At 37.7% G+C, this 23053-nt stretch overlaps 1 protein-coding gene across 2 annotated transcripts in view; it reads right to left on the bottom strand.

Moving 5' to 3' along the window:
• The window catches only part of GRID1 (glutamate ionotropic receptor delta type subunit 1), a 729341-nt gene that overhangs the window by 99702 nt on the left and 606586 nt on the right, over nt 1-23053 (bottom strand). For both annotated transcript variants that reach the window (XM_077124708.1, XM_077124709.1), the window contains 4 exons: nt 22922-23023; nt 21317-21514; nt 17282-17606; nt 15953-16091 (listed from right to left, as the gene is read on the bottom strand). In XM_077124708.1, the coding sequence (XP_076980823.1) occupies nt 15953-16091; nt 17282-17606; nt 21317-21514; nt 22922-23023 (764 nt within the window). The remainder of the gene's footprint in view (nt 1-15952; nt 16092-17281; nt 17607-21316; nt 21515-22921; nt 23024-23053) is intronic.

Genomic DNA, 23053 nt, shown 5'->3' with positions numbered 1-23053 from the left:
CAAATATTATCTGCAGTGTGTTTGCATATATATATATATGCAAATTATATATATATATGCAAATTATTCCAATGTCTTGGGATAGTTTTCCAATTGAGTTTGGAAGCAAGTCTTCAAAAAGCTTTGAGGGAAAGATGAACATGTTTGATTACTGAGCATCAATGAATGCCAAAATCATGTTGGGTCTTATAAAGTTTAATTTAATTAACTCACATGCATACATCATTGAACTGGTAGGATTTTTCCAGTCTTGAAGGTTAGAAATCTAAGACTCAGACCCACGAAACGACTTAAAATCCTAGTCAACAGACCACTGGGCTGGATCAAAGTTCAAATCCAATGCTTTATTATGCTGCAGCACTGATTCTGCCTTCTTCACCTTATCATCCTTAACAGCACCCAGTATTCCTTAAGCAAAGACCTCTCTTTCTTTGGGATGATTTTTTATCAGAGCTAGGGTTTAGAAATCAATTCCACTATAGCATTACCTTTGTCCTCTTCAGCATTTTTCACCAGTTGAAACTCATTCTGTAACTCAGCACCACACACGTGATTTCAAGTGGTTGCCTCTTTTGTGCTCATACCCTGTGCACTTCCTCCCACCTTCCATGCTTGTCTCTTAGCCATAGGGCCCCATGGGAGAATTCTCTAGGTATCCGCCTTGCTTTCCTTTCTCACTGAGATCATTTGTGATAAGACCTCCAAGATTTCATTATTTAAAGACCCTTTTCTCTTGACCCACAACCTTGGACATTAGAAAATTCCCTTTTCCAAAATTTTGGAACTCTGCTTCCCTGTAGCCTGAGTTAACTGACAAGTTATGCCCAGCTCTACCTTTTATTTCTTATCTATTACAGTAAATTTCTCATTCTCCCAAACTTTATATTACTTGAATCATTGACAATTTTTTTTTTCTTTCCATCCTAATTAAAATGAGAACAGCTCCACATGGCCCCAAATTTGCCATAAATAGCCTTGGTTCTTTTCCAGGACAGACCTCAGCTTGTTAGAAGACAGGCACTTCCACAGTCTCTAAACACAAAGACCCACGACATACTCATCTAATTTAGTCCCATTTCAGAGGATTCTGGAGTAGGAGTCCTATTGTACACTGAGTGATCTCACTGCAAATTGCAACTGCATTGCCCTCTCTTGCTCTTCAGATAGGCTCCTGGCACCCAGATGTCCCACCTCACCCTGCCCAAGCCCAATAAGGCAGCTCATTCTCAGCAGCAGATCTTCCTTCTCCTTAGTTTCAGCTGCAGTTCAATTTGTACTACTTCCTCTCTACATCTATCCATCTCTTCCTCCAGATTTGAAAGCCCATTTTAAAATTAATATTTACTTTCCTAATTCTAGGTGACCCGTCTCTTTCAAGCTCTTTCTCCAATCATTTATGCATTTGCCCTACACCTACTCTACCAAGCCCTTTGCAGAGCATGAAAAATTCAAACAGGAAGGTGATATAGCTGTTACCTGGAAAGAATCCGTGGTCTATTGAATGACAGAACCCATAAATGGACCATTATAATTAAATTTAATGTACAACATTCAAAAAAAAAAACACAAAATGAACAAATAAGGATACAGTCAAAAATTAATTGAAGAACTTCTTTGACCATGAAAGATAAAAAGGGAAGGGTCAGGAAAATCCAATAAGCAAAAGCCACAAAACGAAACATAAGTCTGTATCTTGCAAAAGTCAAACTCTTGAACAAGCTAAGTACAAAATGCACATCAGAGATGAGTACCCAGTCTCAGCAACCTGACATTGTATGGAACATGCATACGTTCTAACAGGGGAAAGGTAATGCTGGAGAGGTGGCCATAGTATGAAGATGCTATGCTAAGGAAGGTGACCTTGAATCTGAAAGGTATGAGGAACCACTGGAGATTTAAAAGCAAAGGACTGACTTGATCACAATTTATTTTACAAAGATGTTTCTGTTGCCAAACGGAGAAAAGTTTGAAGGGGGAAAATGGTAAGTCAGAAGGCTCTTGCAATAAACAAAATAAAACCCTCAAGACCTGGATATGGCAGTGAGACTATAGGGATTAGTCTCATATGTTTGAGGGATTAAGGAGGTAGAATGGATATAATCTATTGACTAAGGAGTTCTGGAAAGTACAGTCCAAGTGGTATTTAGAATGATCCCTGTTTGGCTGTTCAGTTAAAAAAAAAAAAGTAGGTGAGAGAATTCCAATTTGGGGGTTTCCCAGGACCTTGGGCATTTCAGCTTTAGGTTAGTGATAAAGGAGGGTTATCTTCTTGAGCAAAGCTTGCAGAGCAAGCCTGTGGAAGCCCCATCCCTTCCTTAGGAAACCCAGCATCTGTTCAGAGGTTTGCCACCATTTCTTTCTCACCAGGAAGCTGTCGTAACGGAAGGACAGGAGAGAAGAGAGGCATGTGTCCCACCACAGCAGTTCATAGCATGCTTTGCCCTTTATGAACTCAGTTTTTGTGGATTATGTCATTCTTGCTAATAGAGTATACACTCACAAGCCCAAGCAGAAATACATTTTCTGCCGCCAGCTTGTGCATATGGGTGACTTACCAGGGCTATGAAATCTGGAGCTTTCCAATTCATGAATCTCACCATTCAAATGTGAAACAGTATACAGACTGCAGGCTGCCTTTCACACAATTTTAATGGAGCCATGAATACAGGAGCAGTGGGAGAATGCAAAAGACAGAAAACCAAAAGATGTGGAAAATCTCCAATCTGACCTTTAGAAAAAAGGTGTTCTGTCAACACTTCGCCCAGCAGATTCTCTGCACTCCCCTTGGGTGACAGTGACCTGAATTCCTGATAGAAGCATTTGCCCCCAAGGTAAAAATAAATAGTAAAAGAATAAACAAAATCTCGTTCCTTCCTTCCACACAGGGTTATAAATGGAGTGTCACCCAAGGGGAGTGCAGAGAATCTGTTCCTTCAGAGTTTAGAAGAGATAAGAACAATCCCCAACTACAGCAGACCCACCTCCAGCCATATGCAACCCATTACCATCCAAAGGAGGTTGTTCAATTTCAGACAGTCCTGATGCCAAGAAAGTATTTTTTTCTAAACTAAAACCTATAACTTGAATGGCCCCACCCAAAGTTCCTAATGATCTATGTATCAAAAAGAATAAATGTGCCTTAGGCAATTAATTCATCCATTTAGCATATGTACTGGGGGCACACACCATTTAAGCACTGGCCTAAGCATGAGTTACACAACGGGGTGTGGGGGTGGGGGTGGGGGAGAAACAAACTGAGTCATTGAATCCATGAAGTTGATTATCCAGAGGGATAAATATATATTAACCAAAAGGTAAGCACATAACGATATAGCTACACGGTGGGAGAACTGCTAGGAAAGGAGAGTACTGGGGTGGGTCTACGCAAGAGAAAAGGAGAGAAGGGAGATTTAAATTGTAGATTGAGATGTATCCTGCAAGGCCATTCTGAGGAGGTGGCATCTGATCTTGAGTCAGAGTTGGCTATGTAAAGAGCAGAGATTAAGAGTGGCCCCAAACACCTGAACCAGTTTATGCACAGGCCATATAGCAGGGAAGTGCTGCAATGCCCCAGGAGCACACAGAAGGGAGGTGAGCAAGAGCACTGCAGGAGTGAGTTCAGATACAGCTTAGTGAGATCCCAACACCTTTAGAGTATATCAGATAAACCTTGCAACTGGGAAGTCAGGATTTAAAGGATGATTTTAATGACTGAATCATTATACAAATGCTCCTTTTGTTTTTTGGGATTTTGGAATGGACAAGGGAGAGTACCTGGAAACCCTAAACTGTAATTAAGCTGTTTGAACATCTGGAAGGATTGTAAAGGCCCTTATCTTTTACCTGGTGCCTGTGTGGCTGGGAATGCTGTAATACCCTTTATCTGGTTATTTTATTATAGGCCTCAATGCTAAGGAAAACAGTCATTAAGAGTCTCAATCCCGTACATTTGTAAATCATACATACTGGGCTCTACCATGGAAAGATCTATAGCTCTCCTTTCTTAGGTTAACCTATGCTAGCAATGTTTTCTTTTCCGCTCAGCTAGGCTCTGCCATTGAAGGATAGATAGCTTCTTTCAACTTCTGTTAACTTTAACAATGCTTTCGTTTCTGCTTTGAACTTACTATTAACACTGTTTTCTCGTCTGCTTTGAATTTACTATCCGCAATGACCTCATCTCCCCTTGCTAGAATCCTTAAAAACCTGGAATCCTCTAAACTCAGGGAGACAGATTTTGGGCCACTAGGCTGTCTTTTCTCCTGCTACACGTGTAGCAATAAACTCTTTCTCTCTTTGAAACCTCCATATCTCAGGAATTGGTTATTGAGCATATTGGGCTGAAGAATCCACAGACTTAGTTCAGTAACAACCTGACTTTCTGACTTTATTCTTATTTTTTAAAATTCTTTTGGCTATTCTGGATCTTTTCCATATACATAAAAACTGTATCATCCTGCCAATTTCTATTTTTTAAAAAAACTATGCTGAGATTTTTTTTTAGGGGACTGCATTGAATCCACAGATCAATTAAGGAGATTTGTCATCTCAACAACATTGAGTCTCCCAATCAACAGGAGGTGTCTTTCATTATTTAGATCTTTAATTTCTCTCAGTCTCTTTTATAGGTTTCTGGACAAAAGTCTCCAACATCTATGAAAGATGTATTCCGAAGAATGTTATGTTTTAGATGCTATTGTAGTTGTGTTTTTAAAATTCTGCTTTCTGGTTGTTCATTGCTATATATAAAAAAATACAGTTCATTTTGTATAAGGACTGTGTTTCCTGAAACCTATATACTTTTATTTATTATATTAATTTTATTAGAAGATTGTTAGGATTTTATACATAGACCATCATGTCGTCAGGAAATAAAGACATTTTTATTCCTTGCCTTCAATTCCATATGCCTTTTATTTGTTTTATTACTGGGTACCCGAGTGAGGTACAGTGTTGTTCTTGATACTGGAAGGAAATCAGTCAATATCTCATCATTATGCTTGTGACTAGTAGTAGATCCTCTGTTGATGTTTTTATAAGGTTGCAGAGGTTTCCTTTTATTTCTAGCTTACCAGGATTATGTTTTATTTTATTATCATGAACAGCTGTAGAATTTTGTCAGATGTTTTTCTGCATCAATTCAGATGACCATAGAATTTTTCCTCCTTAGTTCTGTGTTAATGTTGTGGATTACACTGATTGATCCTCAAATGTTGTAACAATCTTATAGTCTAGAGATAAAACTCCACTTCAATACTGAATGTTATCCTTTTCATATCCTACTGGATTTAACTTGTTGTATTTTGTTAAGAATCTCTGCATTTAATTTCGTGGAAGATATGAGTCATAATTTTCTTTTTCTGTAATACTTTTTTTCAGCCTTTGGTATCAGGGTTATGTTTCTTTCATACAATGAATTTTTTTTTTTTTGCATGGGCAGGCGCCAGGAATTGAACCTGGGTCTCCAGCATGGCAGGTGAGAACTCTGCCTGCTGAGCCACTGTGGCCCACCCCATAAAATGAATTTTAAAACATTTTCCCTCCTATATTTTCTGAAAGATTTTAAAATTAGTATCATTTCTTTGACTGCTGGGCAAGACGTTTGTTTACAAATTCAATTTCTTCAATAGATATATAGCTATTCAGATTTTCTATCTTTTTTAAAGTTAGCTTTTATAAGTTACGCTTTTCAAAAAATTTTTCCATTTCATCTAAGTTGCTGAATTCATTGGCAGAGGGTTGTTCAGAATATCTTCCTATCCTTTTAATGTCAAAGTATCTACAGTTACAGCCCCAATTTCAACCCTGATATTAGTAATTTTGGTCTTCTCTCATTTATTTTTCATGGTTAATTTTGCTTGGTGTTTATCAATTTGATAAAACAAGCAGTTTTTACTTTGCCGATTTTCCATGTTGCTGCATAAATTCTATTTCTTTGATTTCTAGTCTCAATTTTTCATTCCTTTCTTTATAATATCTTTGAGTTTAATGTTCTTTTTTTCTATCTTCTTAAGGGAGAAACTAAGAACCTTGACTTTAAGCATTATTTCTGTTCCTAACATAAGCATTTAATGCTGTAAGTTTTCTTTAAAGCACTCTATTTGCTGCGTTCTACAAATATTCATATGTTGTGGTCTCATTATCATTTAGTTATATTGTTTTTAATTTCCCTTGTAATTTCCACTTCCACCCATTTAGAACTATTTTATGCAAATTTCAATGGGAATTTTCCAGATTGTTTTTATCCCTTTCTAATTAAAGTTATTCTAATAGTAGAATATATATGGAAATATTTTAACATTTTGAAGTTTATTGAGATTTAATGCTGTGTCTCAGCAAATGGTCTGTCTTGTTGACTATTTCATGCACACATGAAAAGAATGTGTGTTCTGCAATTGTTGAGTGTAGTAGCCTATTAATGTCAATTATGCCAAGCTGGTTGATAGTACTGTTTAAATCTTCTATGTCTGCAATGTTTTTTAGTCTCCTTTTTGTGCCATTTCCTGCGAGACCAAAGTTAAAATTTTGATTCCAATTTTAGATTTTTCTATTTCTCCCATTAGATGTGTCACATTTTACCACATCAGTCTGATGCTCTGTCATTAGGTACATATATGTTTAGGATTGCTGTCTTTCTTGAATTGCTCCTTTTATCATTATGTAATGTCTCTCATTATCTTTTGAATCTCTATGTCATAAAGTTTGCTCTGTCTGATATTTATATAGTCACACAGCTTTCCTATGCTCATTGTCTGCATGCTATATCTTGTCCCTTTCTTTTATTTTCAATCCATCTGTAGGCAGCGTCTAAATTCAGTTTCCAAAGCACAATTTTCCTATAGCAGCTCTGCCTTGCTCATAATTTCCCCACTTTATCCAAAATACATCTTTTAAAATTTTAACATAGGACCCAAAGTTTCTCTCTTTCTCATCAATCTACCTATGTATCTGTCTATCATAAGACTTCACAAAGATACAAAAATTTCAAATTAAGGTTACAGCAATTTTATATGAATAAAGGTTGTTTCTTTAAGTTTAAGATGATTGGAGAGAAAAAAATATTCATTGGGATAAATCTAACTTCTGGTGAAATTCATGCTTTTTATTTTCCTTCTGAAATTGAAAGGGTATAAGGCAAAATTCTCAATGTGGATCGTCTATCTTTCCAAGACTGACATAAGAATTTATCTGTAGAGATCATTTGATCATTTTAATTGACCAATTTGATGTTTCCAAGTTCAATGAGCAGATGAAGCTAAATATCACTATTAGGCCATTGACACCCATCCTCCCATTTTACAGAAACTAAAGATCAGAAAAATCAAAGGACTAATATCATCCAGCCAGCTGTGATGATTTCAGATTTTCATCTTGTTTCCCACACTCCCAGCGACACTGCTTTTCCTCATTCTAAGTGTACAAATATCAAAGCTGCTCCTTTGACTACTGAGACCCTTATCTACTACATCAACAACAAGAATGTCTAACATTCTATGACCCATTCTATGGGCCAGGTAACATTAGAAACTAACATGTTAGTTAATCTTCCCAACAACCTTATGAGAGCAATACTATTCTTAGCCCCCATGTATAGATGAGAAAAGTGGAGTACAGAGTGATTTGTCCAAAGTTACACAACTAGTAAGTGGTAAAGAGAGGATCTGAACCCATGCAGGCAAGCTCCAGAGCCTGTGCTCATTATAACTATAATCCGTTTTTTCTCTTAATCATACCATGTGCTCTTGCCTTCCAGTATAAACCTCCAGACACTGTGATTCCTCTGAACCTAGAGTGCTACCACCTAGTATTTAAAAAAAAATTTCTTTTGGCATGGACAGGCTCCAGGAATTGAACCTGGGTTTCTGGCATGGCTGGTAAGAATTCTGCCACTGAGCCACCACTGCATCAGCCCACACCTAGTATTTTTAACCAAGTATTACCTAAATATAGGGCATTGATGAAATAAGGTACCCATTGTGCCTGAACACCTGAAAATGCCATCTTTTTCAAATGACTCAGCTCTCCTCCTGTAAACAGGTAAAGATCTGTTTGTAATCATAGCAGAGTTTAAAGTAGTTGTAACATTTTAACACATTTTTAGTGACCCAAAAGTGAGATATGCCCTTCTTACCGAATATAAATCATACCCAAATCTAATGAAAAACTAAAAAGTGCTTAAGGTAATTATTCAGTATATCTTTGTTCTCCAGAAAATATCAGGGTTTCCTGGACACTAGCATGATTTTCGTCTGTTTTGGAATTGTAGTTTTAGAAGGTTAGAGGAGGACAAGAGAAACAGGGAGGAGGGAAGGAAAGAAGAGAGGGAGAAGTGGGGGAAGGAGTCTGCAGATGGAGAGGACAGGAGAGGTAGGTGAAATGGAGGGGAGGAGGAGTAGATAAATGGGATGTTAAATGAAGAAGACATTACAGAGCACTGTACAAACTCTACAGAATAATAAGGTTAGAGGTTGAGACAGTAATATATTATATCCAGTTGTTTTAATTCACATGTAAAGACAGCATAAAACTATCATCAGATATTATCTCAGAAATTATATAATTCTTCCTAGATACACTGCTCAAAGAGCTAGGGGTAGCTGACTGAAAATGAACCAAAATAAAGAAATGAATAATGTCTAAATCATTTATAAAGAGATAATCAACAAGCCCTAAAACCACTGGGATATAGAATTCAGTCCAAATAATGATTATAGATGTGAGTGGGATAAAACTAAAGAATACAAAGGCCCAAACTAAATTTTAAGGAAGTCATAAAAGGCTAAAAAAAAAGAAGAAAGAACCATAGTAAACCAGATCTAATATCTCAGATTATATCAAAATAAATGATTAAGTAGGTGGAAGAATGAGAGGAGGGAAAAAGATGTTATATTTTCATTCTATTCTAATTTCATATAGGAAGATACACAGTTTTACTCTTGATTCTGAAAGAGAAATAGAGATGCAAATATTGTAAGACTAAAGAAAATCATTGGAGATTAAGGGGATGCTTAACTTTCTGAGGTGGGGAAATCCATACTAACAATAATGAAAAAAGATGCTAACCATGAAAACCACTTGAAATGCCTAAGACAACAGGAAAGAAATAAGATCAAATACACCTATAATATAAATCTGTCAACTTTAAACATTCTATATTAGGAAACAAGGTATATAAAATTGGATTCAAATTCTAATGCATAGTGTTTACAAGAGAAATACCTAAAACAGACTCAGATAGGAATGAAAATTATTTTTCAGGTAAACACAAAAAAATAGTGGTCAGAAGGAGCTATATCACTATTTGGTCAAATAGGATTTAAGCTATAAAGCATTAAATTGGAAAATCATAATATATAGATAAAGAAAGAATATCATTTTAACGAAATTGTGTATTATCAAAATCCATGCTCCAAATAACAGTTCACCGGTTACATAAAGCAAAACTGGATAGAAATATGAGGGGAAAGTTGGACTCAGAGGCTTAAAGAAAAATAAATTCCCTGTGTTTTCATTTTAAACACTTAAGTTAAAGAATGGAAGTTAAAACGAAACTCAAGTGAAGACATAAAAGAAGCAATGAAAAGCATAGTGACGTATGAAAGAGGAGGAATTAATAACAGTAAATGCAACTAGAGAAGTTCTTAAAGATCAATAAATAATGCATCAGGGCTTCACATGCCATGCAGCCTAGTCTGGGCTTTACCCGTCTTATCTCTGATGACCCCTCATACCCCTGTGAGGCAGGCAGTTTTCATCCTCAATGAGAAAAGTGGAACACAATGAGATAAATTACTTATCAATTACCAGGACAGCAGTCTGAATCACATAACTCTAGAATCTGCACATTTAACTACAGTGGAAAATATAACAATGAGATCAAACGATTAAAAGGGAGAAAATCTGATAGCCAAACCTCAGGATAGAATAAGGGCAAAATTAAACACACATACACAATTATAAAATAATACTATTATAGAGACATGAAATGACATACAATAACAAATATTTTAAACAATTAAAAAATAAGCATATATTTTGGTAAGTTCTAATAGCTAGGTAAAGCTGTCCTTAAGAAAACTGTAAACATTATTCAACAAAAAGAACGAAAAATATTAATAATAAGAAATTTGACATATAAGGCTATCCATTGAAGAAACTGAAATAAAAATACACATATATAACTTAAAAGGAATGTATTAGACAGTTTCAAGAAGGAGCTCTATGTGAGGTAGTAAGAAATTTAAAAGCAAAGTTTTGTATACCATTAAAATTAAGTTGTTACTAAATTGAACTAGATTTTCATGAATTAAGACGTTAATTGTAATTTCCAAGACAACACTTAAGAAAATGCTTGAAAAATATAATGAAAGAAATATCAGGGAAATAAAAAATAACACTTTACAAAATATCTATTTAACATAAAGGAAGGAGTTAGTGGAAAAAATTAGGAAAAAAATGGTATGACATATAGAAAATATATAGAAAATGGCAGAAGTAAGTCCTTCCTTATCAGTAAATACATTAAAGGTAAATGAATTAAAATCTAAAATCAAAAGCCAAAAACCAAAGTAAGAGATTACAAAATAAACCTGATAACTATATGCTAGACATATAAAAGTAAAGGAACTCATTTTAGGTTCAAAGATACAAATAGGTTAAAAATAAAAAGATGGAAAATTATACCCAAGGCAAACAGTAACAAAATGAGAGCTGTGGCCACTTTACTAATATCAGGGAAAAAAAGACTTTATGACAAAAATAAGAGACAAAGAAGGACGTTATATAATAACAACAGCACAAATACATCAAGAAAATATAGCAATTATAAACATACATGCATCCAACAATGCCAAAAAAATCCATTAAGCAAATACTGACAGAATTGAGGAGAAAAATATTTTACCAATAATAGAGACTTCCATCCTACCTTTCAACTACTAGACAAAGGTCAGCAAGGAACCTGAAGATTTTAAGAACACTATAAACCAACTAGACATAACAGCAAAATACATATCATTCCCACAGACATATGCAAGAACATTCAGGATAACCCATGTTAGGCCACTACACACGTCTCAATAAATTTAAAGAGCCTGAAATCATACAAAGTATGTCCTCTGATCATAATAAAATGAAATTGGAAATCAATACAGAAGGAAATTTGGGAAAATTCACAAATACGTGGAAATTAAACTGTACACTCCTAAATAAGCAGTGGCTCAAAGAAGAAATCACAAGGGAAATTGGAAAATACTAAGAGAAGGAAGACAAAAGATTTATTTTAATTTTTTTTAATTAGATACTTCTCATGTTATCCCAACTATTTAGTAGAAACTATGATAGTAGAATGCATCCTAGTTGCTTTTGCTTGGCTTACTAATTAGCTTCGTTTAAAACATAACAGAAAAGGATAATAAGCCTCATTTTTAAACATAGGAGTAAAAATACTAAGTGAAACACAAGTAACTAGAACCCAACAACATACTAAAAATATTACCACATGACAAAATAAATTTTCTGATGCAATGGCGCATGTGGCTTAATACTATGGTAATAGTAAGTCAAAGAAGATCAGAAAAGGATATCAAGAAAGTATGAATAAAATTCAACATCAATCTTTAAGCTAAGAGGAAAGATGGTTTGCTGACCACAAGTACAAGGATGTTTTCTTAATGTGCTTAAGAATCCCTTTTAAATCCCTCTCACATTTGACTCTGAAACATTAGTCATTAAAGATATACTTAACAGTGGTCTCCTTAAGCACTGTTCTGGATTCTAAATGATTGTTCAAAAAAAAAAAGAATAACAATTTTAAAGAAGAGGAGCAGGGAAAGAGAGGAGGAGGGGAGGGAAAGAAAAGGCAGGAAAGGAGAGAAGATGGGAAGACAGAAGACAACAGTTATGACTGAGAAAGTCAAAGTTAGCAATACTTTACATGCGATTTTGTAGTTAGAAAACACAAGAGCATCAACTAAAGATAGGTTAGAATTAATAAGAATTGAAAATGTTGGCTGTTTCAAAATAAATATTTAAAATAAATAGTTTTACCACATTTAACAGTAGAAGGATATAAAATATTATTTCACATATCCATAAAAAAATCCATCAAATTAGACCACATTTGGGGCCATAAAATAAACCTCAACAAATCTAAAAGAATTAAAATAGAGTCAAACTAAAACTCTTAACAGAAATACAACACAGAAGTCTCAAACACTCGGAAATTAAGCAACGCATTTCAAAATAATCCATGAGTAAAAGAAGTGGTCTCGAATTACAAAACTACATAGAATAAATGAAAACAAAAGGGCAGCCACCCAAAATATGTAGGATGGAGCTAAAGCCAACCTGGCAGGAAAATCTGTAGCATTAATACTGTTATCAGAAATGAGTAAAGCCCTCAAATCAATAATCTAAGCCTCCACCTTCAAGAAAGTGGAAAAAGAAGAGCAAATTAAAACCCAAAGCAAGCAGAAAGGGAGAAAGACTAAACAATGAAAATGAAAATAGGAAAAAAATAGAGAAAATCAAACAGGAGCTTAGTTACTTAAAAAAAATCAGTAAAATTGATGAACCTCTTATAAGACAACCACAAAAAGAAGGCACAAATTAACAATGAAATAGGAAATATTACTATATTCTGCAGCTATTACAAAGACAATAAGAGGATATAATGAACAACTTTACACTCATAAATTTAAGAACTTACAAGAATTGGAACAATTCCTTGAAAACCATAAGCTAGCAAAACTCAACCAAGATGGAACAGACAATCTTAAGAGACCTATCTATCAAAGAAAGTTAATTCATAACTTTAAAACTCCCCAAAAGGAAATCTCCAAGGCCATATGGTTTCCCTGGCGAATTCCATGAAACATTTTAAGATTAATACCAGTCTTATACAATGTCTTCCAGAAAACGTGGCTGAGGAAAGACTTCCTAATTCATTTTATGAGTTAAGAGATTCAACACTCTACGAAAATAATTATACACATGACCAAGTGAAATTTACTCAATGCATGCAACATCTAAAAACCAATCAATGTGATCGTTCATATTAATAAACTGAAGAAGAAAACCATTTGATCATATTAATTGATACTGAAGAAAAAGCATTTGACAAAATTGAATGCCCATTAATATTCTCAGAAAATTAGGATCTATGGGCTTAAAGCAAATCATCCAGTAATCTTATCAAAATCCAATCAAGTATTTTACGGACATAAACAAATTTATCCTATTTAATATAAATAATTGTATGGAAAGGCACAGGTGCTAAAATATCTACAACAATTTTGATAATGAATAGAGTGGGAGGAATCACTCTACCTGATATAAAGGCTTACTATAGAGCTACAGTGATCAAGATGTTGTATTCACAGAGAGATACATGCATAACAGATCAATGGAGCAGAACAGAGAACTCGGATATAGACACATAAAAATGTGTGCAGCTGACTTTCGGCAAAGGTGAAAAAAGCAATTCAATGAGGAAGGATAGAGTTTTCAAACAAATTTATTAGAGCAACTGGATATTCACAGACAAAAATAAATCCAAGGAAGGAAGAAGGGAGGGAGGGGGAAGGAGGGAAAGGGAAAAAAAAGGAAAAGAGAAAAGAATGTAACCTAAATTTCTTCACACCCTATACAAAAATTAACTCAAAATGGATCAAGGACTTAAGTGTAAAATATAAACTATAAAATTAAGAAAGAAAACACATGAGAAAAGCTTTGGGATCTAGGGCTAGGTGAAGAGTTCTGGGAATTGATACCAAAGATACAATTCACGAAAGGATTAGTTTATAAATTGGACCTCATCAAAATTAAAAATTTATGCTCTGTGAATGACCCAGTTAAGAGGTTGCAATGGCAAGTAACAGAACGGAAAACATTATTTGTAAAGAAACAGTATCTAGACTATATAAAGAACTCTCAAAACCCAACAGTAATAATCAAATAATCCAATTAGAAAATGGGCAAAAGACTTGAAGAAGCGTTTTCACTAAAGAGGATCTACACATGGCAAACAGCGCATGTAAAAATGGTCAACATCATTAGCCTTCAGGGAACTGCAAATTAAACTGTACTGAGAAATCACTATATATCTATTAGAACGGTGAATTTAAAAATAGTGACACCACCAAATGCCGGCATGTATGCAGAGAAACTGATCACTTAGCCATCCTGTTAGAAATACAAAATGTTACAGTCAAGGTGGAAAAGAGTTTGATAGTTTCTTAAAAAACTCAGCATGCACTTTTGGCCATTTATCCTAGAGAAATGAAAACTTATTTTCACTCAAAAAACCATACATGATTTTTCTTTGCAACTTTATTCATAATAGCTGAAAACTGGAAACAACCAAGATGCCCTTTAATGGATGAATCATTAAACAAAATGTGGCATATGGAATACTACTCAGCAAGAAAAACAAAAATAGGAACAAACTATTGATATACGCAGCAACTCAGATTAATCTCCAGAGAATTTTGCTGAGTGAAAAACAAAAAGAAAAATCAATCCCCAAAAATTATATATATATACTATATGATTCCTTGTATATAACATTTTAAATGACAAAATTTTAGAAATGGGTGACTGACCAGTAGCTGCAAGGGTTATAGACTGAGGTGGCAGATACACAAGCCTACCCATGTGACAAAATCATATAGAACTAAACACACACAAAGAGAGAGAGAAACCAGTACAAATAGAAGTACAAGTCAAAATACAAGAAGAGAAATCCGAATGAACCCAGTGAATTATTTCAATGTCCATATCCGGGTTGTGATACCATTCTATAGTTTTGCAAAATGTCATTGAGGGAAACTGGGTAAAGGATACAAGGGTACTTCTCTATAACAGCTTTTATAATTACATCTGAATCTACAATTACTCAATATTTTTATGATAAAAAAATTAAAGAGACCATATAATACTGAATCATGGATCCTAGTCAAGGAGCCTGAACTCTTTTAGGCAGCTAGGTGCCACAGAAGCTGTTTGAGTATGAATGACATGGTTAGAGCTGTCCGTCAAAAGAATACAGTGACAGTGCATGTGGCAGAATAAAGAAGTTACTAAAGGCAGGAACTCAGAAGAGCCTGGTCAGGGCTCAAGTGAGAGATACTGAAGTTGACATTGTAATCAACAAAATGCAGAGTAGATCCATATCTATGTCCACTGCAACCACCATGCAGGTAATACGGGTTTACTTTGTCCAATTCTTATATTTTACACTGTGTACGGAAATTTGATCACAAGACAAAGGCGTATCCAAGAGTTACTTACTACCTTGAACTTATTCTTTTATGCCATACTTTGAAAATTTTGTGAAATTGTAAATAGGTAATGAAGAAAAAAAACAGTTCTTAGTTTCGATACTTTTGTAATTTTATAGGTATCCTTGAAATAAGTCTACCAACTGCAATAATTGGCATGACTTTTAACATTTTTGAGATGTTTGAAGATTTGCAAAGGTATATTAGACTTGTGATTTTAATTAATTTAAAAATATTTAGAAATTTTTGAGTAAATGCTTGCAATCAATGCTCACATGTCTGATGAAATGTAAATCACTGTTTTTTTTTTTGCATGGGCAGGTACCGGGAATCGAACCCAGGTCTCCAGCATGGCAGGCAAGAACTCTGCCTGCTGAGCCATCATGGCCCGCCCAAATTATTCATTTTTAATGCTTTGATTTGTTAGTTTTGTAGGAGGCATTTAAATGTTCAATGAAATATTATTTAATAGAAGTATGCATTTATTTAATTGTACATAAAATAAAGTACACTGGGGGTGGAGGTGGGGCAAGCTCGTCTCTCATGCACTAAAGATTGCGGTCACCCAATGGCAGGCAGATCCTGGATGCAAGTCCATCTTGGGACTCTGTCTGCTGCATCAGGCCACCTGGACAGGTTTATGGCCCCTAGATCTGGAGGGATGGGCTTACCTTATGGGGTTGTCCATCCTGGACACTGTAAGGAAGGCAGCAAGGTTGGCCGTGTAGGAAGAGCACACGATGAGGGTGAAGAGCCACCAGCTGCCCATCACGATGCGCATGGCCATGGAGTTGACCGAGGACTCGCCACCTGCGGGAGGCAGGCACAACATATTGGCTTGGGACCCCACTCCCCTCCCAGCCCCAGGGACTGCCCTGCCCTAAGGCTAGGCACATGGGATTCTACACTGCTGCTGGTACTCCCCCGGCCCACCAGAGGGGTCGGGGAGCAGGGGAATGATGACCAGCTGTGTAGGGACCCCAATGCAATTCTGAAAAAGGATCTGAAGACCAACCACTAATCTTGGAAAGGGACCTAAGGCCACACACAAAAAAGAAAAGCCAGGTTTGGCCTTCAGGAATGTGAACTTTGTCTAGGGCTCCAAGGATAGAGTACCGAATACTAAAATCTTCCAATAATAAGATTTGAACCTACAGTAGTAAGAATTTCTAGGTCTGCATCCTGATGTTCCTTTCCAATTTGAAATTCACATACAGTAGACTCAGGAATTCTATAAATGTAAAATTACCTCCTACCCAGAGGGCTCACTAGCTTTCTTTTAAACCTCAAACTGAGATGCACCAGATCACTTTTATTAACATTCAGCCTTTGCTAGATGTGGATTTTTTTTCAGGGTTTTCCAAAATTATTGCATGTGACTTTCAGTCCGAAGGTGACTCTCTGTGGTCCCTTAGCTGGTAGCAGAATAAAGCTTCCCACTGCCTGTTCTCCTTATATAGCTTTGCAAAGCTTTTGCTACGGTGCAAACCAGGCTAAGATTCACATTTGCAGCTGTGCAATTTTTTAGCTTCCAGTCAAAATCACACAGTCCTGCAATGCCTGCAGAGCCTCTGAGAGATGGAAGCACTTTGCATCTCCAGGATGGATGAACTACTGCTTAGGTGTCTGCAACATGACTGCGATTTTTTCCCCATTAAGACTTCAAATTTAAGCAAGATTCAGAGTTTCCTCTGACAATCTCATGTGCATAACAATCCGTCTAATGTGGGAGGCAGAAGGGTGCCAAACAGAACTCCAAAGATAATTTTATCTTAAGTGGAGAATCAAGATTTGAAGTTGAGTTGCTTGTTGTCATTTCACTGAATTTCCATCTGATATTATTCAGATAAAGTGGGAGCAGTATGATATTAGTACTGTCCCAGAGATGAACAAAATTGCATTTAAAATGACTTTTGTAAAATGCATCTAAGGACACTGCCCACAGATGCATTCTTCCAGGGCCCTAAGGCTATTGAAATGTCAGAAAACGAGAATGGTACCTTGCTGTACAAAGGCTCCGTAGACAATCCAGATGGCGCTGTGCAGGGTGGCCGAAGCGGACGGTCGGGGCTGGGCGCTGTTCTGAGCCCTCACAGCCTGTATCCGGTTCAACACAAATATCAACACACCAACCACAGGGATGGCTGCCGCAATGCAGGCCCATACCGCAAAATCAAATGGAGCAAAGAGGGAGAAGATGCTGATTTTCTCCTCCGGCTTCTTGATTAGAATCCCCACCGAATAGTCCATGTACCGTTTGCTGAAGTCCACGACACTCTCCCTCTCTGGGGTGATGGTGATGGCTGAAATGGCCAAGTCTGCTCTCTGAAAGGCAAAACCATCTCATCAGTCCTTGGCCCTCAGCAATCCTGAATTGCTGGGTTTGGTCCTGGGCCATGCTGCATCCTCTGCCCTTTGGGTTGTTCTGTTCAGAGGAAATGTATTTGGGAGTTGACACCCTTGTGATCTTGGATAACTCTTGGAAGAGTCCACCACTAACTCATCTATTATTCCCTTCTACTCCTTGGAAAGTTCTCTCCCCAACGCTAAAAACTTCTAGAAACCGTCTCTGGAGACAAGAGTCTAATAAATCACCTTCATTCCTGCATGGATTATAGTTTTTCTTTATTCCCTGTTGCTCCTCCAAGCAAATGTTAGCGGCATCCTTTTTTTGGCCTGTGTTTCCCTCCCACCCTCCCAAGAAGGCTCATCTGCATCCTTCCTATATATCAAAGCCACAGAGACAGCCCACTTCTCCAGCGAGCCTTTCCAAACTCCAGTATCCTACGCGCACACTGCTTTCCCTCTTCTAAAACATTTTAGAATTTACATGGTGCGTTCCCTTGAATTTCATCAATGCATTGCTTGAATTTCATCAATGCATTGATCCCTGGCTGTTTTATATGCATATTCTTTTATTATTATTATTATTATTATTATTTTGCATGGGCAAGCACCAGGAATCGAACCCAGGTCTCCAATCGGCAGGCGAAAACTCTGCCACTGCACCACCATTGCCTGCCCTATATGCATATTCTTTATATGCCAAAGAATCAAAACCCCCCAAATAACGAAATGGTTGTCAATTACTTTTGATCCTCTACAGCCTACAGCACATGGCCTGCAGACTCATGGGCTTATCCGTCTTAAAGAAAAGCTGCACTGCAATATGACTCTGTGAACATGCTGTTCTATGACCCCAAAGTTATCTCTCAAGACTTTTGGGCTTTCTAAGCAGATTTCATATTCAAAAAGATGCCATTTATATGGAACCAGAACTGTGAGGATAAAGCTCCTAAGACTGATAGAGATTGGACCCCTCAAACGTAGTTGGGTGGATGAGAGACAATAATAGGGTCTAGAGGCCACCTTTATCCACAGGAGAACTAAAACTTAAAGTGATCACAGGATGTGTTATCAGAACCAGGCTTGTTTCAGAATGACCAATCATGGCAACTGATCCAACCTAAATACTCAAATTGTGGAATCACACATTATCATTTGTGCTCTCATCCCCAAAATATATGTTGAAGTTCTATCTTCTGATATCTGTGAATGTGACCTTACTTGGAAAAATAATCATTGCAAGTAGAATTAGTTAAAATGAGGTCCTATTGGAGTAGAGTGGACCTTTAATCCAATATAACTGGTGATATTATAAGATCACAGGAGGAGAGAGACGGAGAAGACACGGAGAGAAGAAGGTCGTTTGACGATAGAGGCAGAGATGGAAGTGTGGCAGCTGCAAGTCAAAGAACGTCAAGTATTACCAGTATCCAAAACCAGGAAGAGGCAAGGAAGGGTTCTCCCACAGTACTCAGAAGGAGCAAGCCCTTGCCAACATCTCGATTTAGGACTTCTGGCCTCCAGGACTATGAGACAATAAATTTCTGTTGTTTCAAGCCACCAAGTGGTGGTAATTTATTGCAGCCCCCCTAGAAAACTAAGACACATATAGAAAGACTTTTGTTAGACCTAATAGGTGGGATAGGAGTAAAGATAGAGTGGTGTCCAAAACTGTGAAATCTTATGACATATCTAGAATAAAGAGAAAGATATGTTAAAGGTGACAAAGTCAAAGCTCTCCTTCTAAGCTTATGAACTTATCTCTGACTCTTGCCTCTCTTCGTCGCATAGGATCCAGGAATTTTTTTTTTTTTTTTTTAGGATGGGAGAATTTGATATTAAAGATCTGAGAATGATATTTAGTGGAGTGGGGCAGGTTTACAATATAAGATGAAGGAAAGCAAATTTATGAAATAAAGACCCAGAAGAGGCCCAAGGGAAACAAGAATGGCCTTTGAGAAGAGGACAAAGGCTTCCCATTCTGAAATTGGAGGGGAAGAGTAGGAGTCTACAGACAAGAATTTCATAGGAAAATGAAGTGAAGTTTTCAGGTCCAGCAGACCCAATTGTTTCGCCAAACATAGGAACGGAGTCTCTCTTTTTTGAATTGAGAAAATTAGAAGATTATGAGGTGGCTTGAAGAAAAAAGGCACATTTTTGCAACAATGTCTGAATGGTGACACAGACAAGGACAAGTTAAGGTGCATGGGCAGCACTGAAGGCCCAGCTGAGGTTGGAGATCACACATTGTGCATTCTGAAATCTGTCCTTTGTGGTTTTCTCCTCTTATTGCAGTCAGCAGCCTGGAGGTCAGAGTCAAGAAAGTAGCTAATAGGATTAATTCAGGGCTCAGGTTCAGCAAGAAATTAAGAATACAAGGGGATCACAGAGGATGGAAGGAACAGTGGTTTGTTTGGTCAACCACGGAGGGTACACTAGAAAGGAAAGAATGCAATATCAGAAGGGCATTCAGAGCATAGGAGAAGGCTGAGCTACAAATGCTTTATGATAAGTAGAAGAAGCCAGACACAAACACCACCAATGGTTTGACTTTATTTATATGAAATGTTCAGCAAGCAAATCTCTGGGGAAAGAAAGTAGATTAATGATTTCCTAGGACTAGGGGTGGGAGCAGGATTAGACTAATTTTAAATAGGCATAAGGAGATGTTCTAAAACTGGATTATGATGATGGTGGTACAACTCGGTCAATTTACCAAAAATCATTGAGTTGCACGTCTAAAATGGGTGAATTTTATAGTATATACACTTTACCTAAATCAAGTCATTTTTTATTAAAAGCTTATGAGAAATTAGAAGAGCTGGGGGCTTAGTTTCTGGATCTATGGGTTGAAGAATGAAGGGGCAGTGTTTAAGGAGTGGAAGCCCAAGAGAGCCAGAAGAACAGAGGTTTATAGTAAAGAAGTAGGATAGTAATGTTTCAGATTCAAGATCTCAGGATACTACCAAGATGCCTGGGAGTGGGGCACTAGAATAAAGACAAGCAAAGGCCCCTGGAGGTGAGGAGGCGAAGTACTAGAGTCTGGGACTATTGATGGGGGTGTCAGAAGTTGTCATGGGTGGTGACAGCATAAAGCCTGGTGAGGGAGGCTCAGAGGTCATGGGATGACAGGGGCAAGGACGCAGGCATGGTAACTTGGCCCATGCCATGAGTCCCAATGAGGATGCAGATTCTGTCACAGGAAGAAAGGGTAATGGTTTGAAATTAGTATGGGGAGCCAGGAGAATGCCAAATGCCTACACGTAACAATGCAAACCCCTATACACACTCACATACACTCACACTTACTCATATGCACACACACATACACATCCCACTTGTGGCTTTTGAGGGATAAAAGAAGCGATCCCATGACAGCTAGGTTCCTGTGTCAGGACAAATGTTTCAGTAATGGGTTTGGTGAAGGGTATATTACAGAGCAGGAACAGTGGACAGGCTTCACGAGAATGGGAGCAGTAGGCAGGGAGAAAAAACATGGAGTATGAGAATGAAGGCACGGAGGCTGGGGGTTGAGGGAAAGATACGTTAGAGCCTTCGAATGCACAGATTGGTCACTGTGATCTGTTTAGCTGGCCCCCAGGTTCCAACTGCATAATGGGGCCAAGCAAAGCTGTCACCCCAGAGGCAGACGAGATGCCCCTCCCCATGGACCCACTTCAGGGACCTACCTTGCTGATGAGCTCCCCGATCATCCCATTCCAGGAGGTGTTGTGCAGCTGGTGACCGTACCTGCCATCTGGGGCCTGGTAAACCTCATATTTGAAGCCCAGAGCCTTGGCCAGTGCATCCAGGACATCAATGGAGAACCCTTTGTAGCGCTTAGGCTGCCCCAAGATGTTCTCAGCCACCATCACGAAAGGCTCTTCCTGAGGACAACAGGATGAGTGATATTCAATTAAATAATAGGTCATGGAATACATGTTTCCCGGAGACTGTTGCAGAGATCAATCTGATCAATCATAACTTTAGAACATTTAGGAATGTGGGCTTGTATTTATTTGGGCCTAGGGCCTGAATTGTGTTTTCCTTTCCTAAAACTGTTTCGAGGCATTCAGGATATATTATTGCACAGGAAGATCACCCCAAGTGTATGTCAAAACAGAGGAATGAAAATTTATTTGTCCTATGTTATGTGATCCCAGGATCTCCCCAAAATCCCAGCTCCCAGTTACACTGTTTATTTTCATCCTTTTGCATGTAACACTTATGCTAAACCAGGACTCTCTCCTTAGGCAATGTCCATAATTCTTTGGGATCCACATAAGAAATATGTATGCATCTCATCCATGGTCATAAAGGGCAATAAAGCTCTGTGATACCAGACGAAGAGAAGATAATATACTAGGACACGGATGTTGAGGTAACTGGCCAAGGTCAAACCATAAGTGGGAGGAGAAGAGATGCTTGACCACCACAGTGCCATGCCATGTTCATGTTCATACATTTCTGCTCCTACAGAGTGTATGGCCCTCTGGAAAAACACCTTAGCTCTCCCCAACAATCTCTTGCCTTCCTGCATGAAACTGAACCAGAAAGGGACTCTCGGAAAACAGCCCCAAGGAATATATCTCCTTAATTAAATTTGTTCTAAAAATAGGGTGATGTGCATTTGGAGAATGCAGAAAAACTACTGTCGATGATTTTGAGATCCAGGGAGTCTCCAATGCCTCTCTGGGACTGAAAGGAACATTTGGACCATGTCTGACCCAGCCAATAGGAGATAAAAATATAGAATGTCTCCAATAATGCTTTTGAAGATGTGAAGAAGGTAATTGAAAGAAAGATGTTTCTAAGGTCTCTTTCAAATGTAAAAGTCTATAGTTCCAGGCATATTAGTTGCAGTAAATTTCAACTATTGAATGATCTTCATTATGAACTTCGTGTCACCTGGGCCCATGAATGATTTGGGGGTTCTGTAAGAATGTTCTTCCAGCATTTTCCTGAAGGGGGCCTGGCCCAGCACAGCTTCCCTAAGGACCATCAGTAGGTCAAGGTCTAGTTTACATCCAAGAACAAGTGGAGCAGCTGGGCCCTCTTTTGAGCTCAGCTGTCAATCTAGATGAGCAGTCCTTCTCTAGAGCAGCTCAGTGACCTTCTGTCAAAGACCTAAAGGCTACAGATAGAACCTCCACAATCATTCCTCTATTCTTTATGCACACAATTATTGATTGGAAAAGTAAATCACTACTCAGAATGCCCTTCTTTTCAAAACCAGCATTAAGACAGAGAGAAGGCTCAAACTCAAAATCCTGAAAGGTGAAGCATGATCCTACCAAGACAGTCACCACTTTGAGAGTCAGTCCTTGGAGGCGGCTGCCCATGGGCCTTTCTTGCAAGCTGCCATTCAGACCCTTCTCTGAGTCCCACGTTGCCAGCTGTGAAGGAAAGAAAGGGAATGTAAGGAG

Source organism: Tamandua tetradactyla, chromosome 13 (assembly GCF_023851605.1).
Source record: "Tamandua tetradactyla isolate mTamTet1 chromosome 13, mTamTet1.pri, whole genome shotgun sequence".
Lineage (NCBI taxonomy): Eukaryota > Metazoa > Chordata > Mammalia > Pilosa > Myrmecophagidae > Tamandua > Tamandua tetradactyla.
This window is presented reverse-complemented; position numbering and strand designations above follow the sequence as displayed.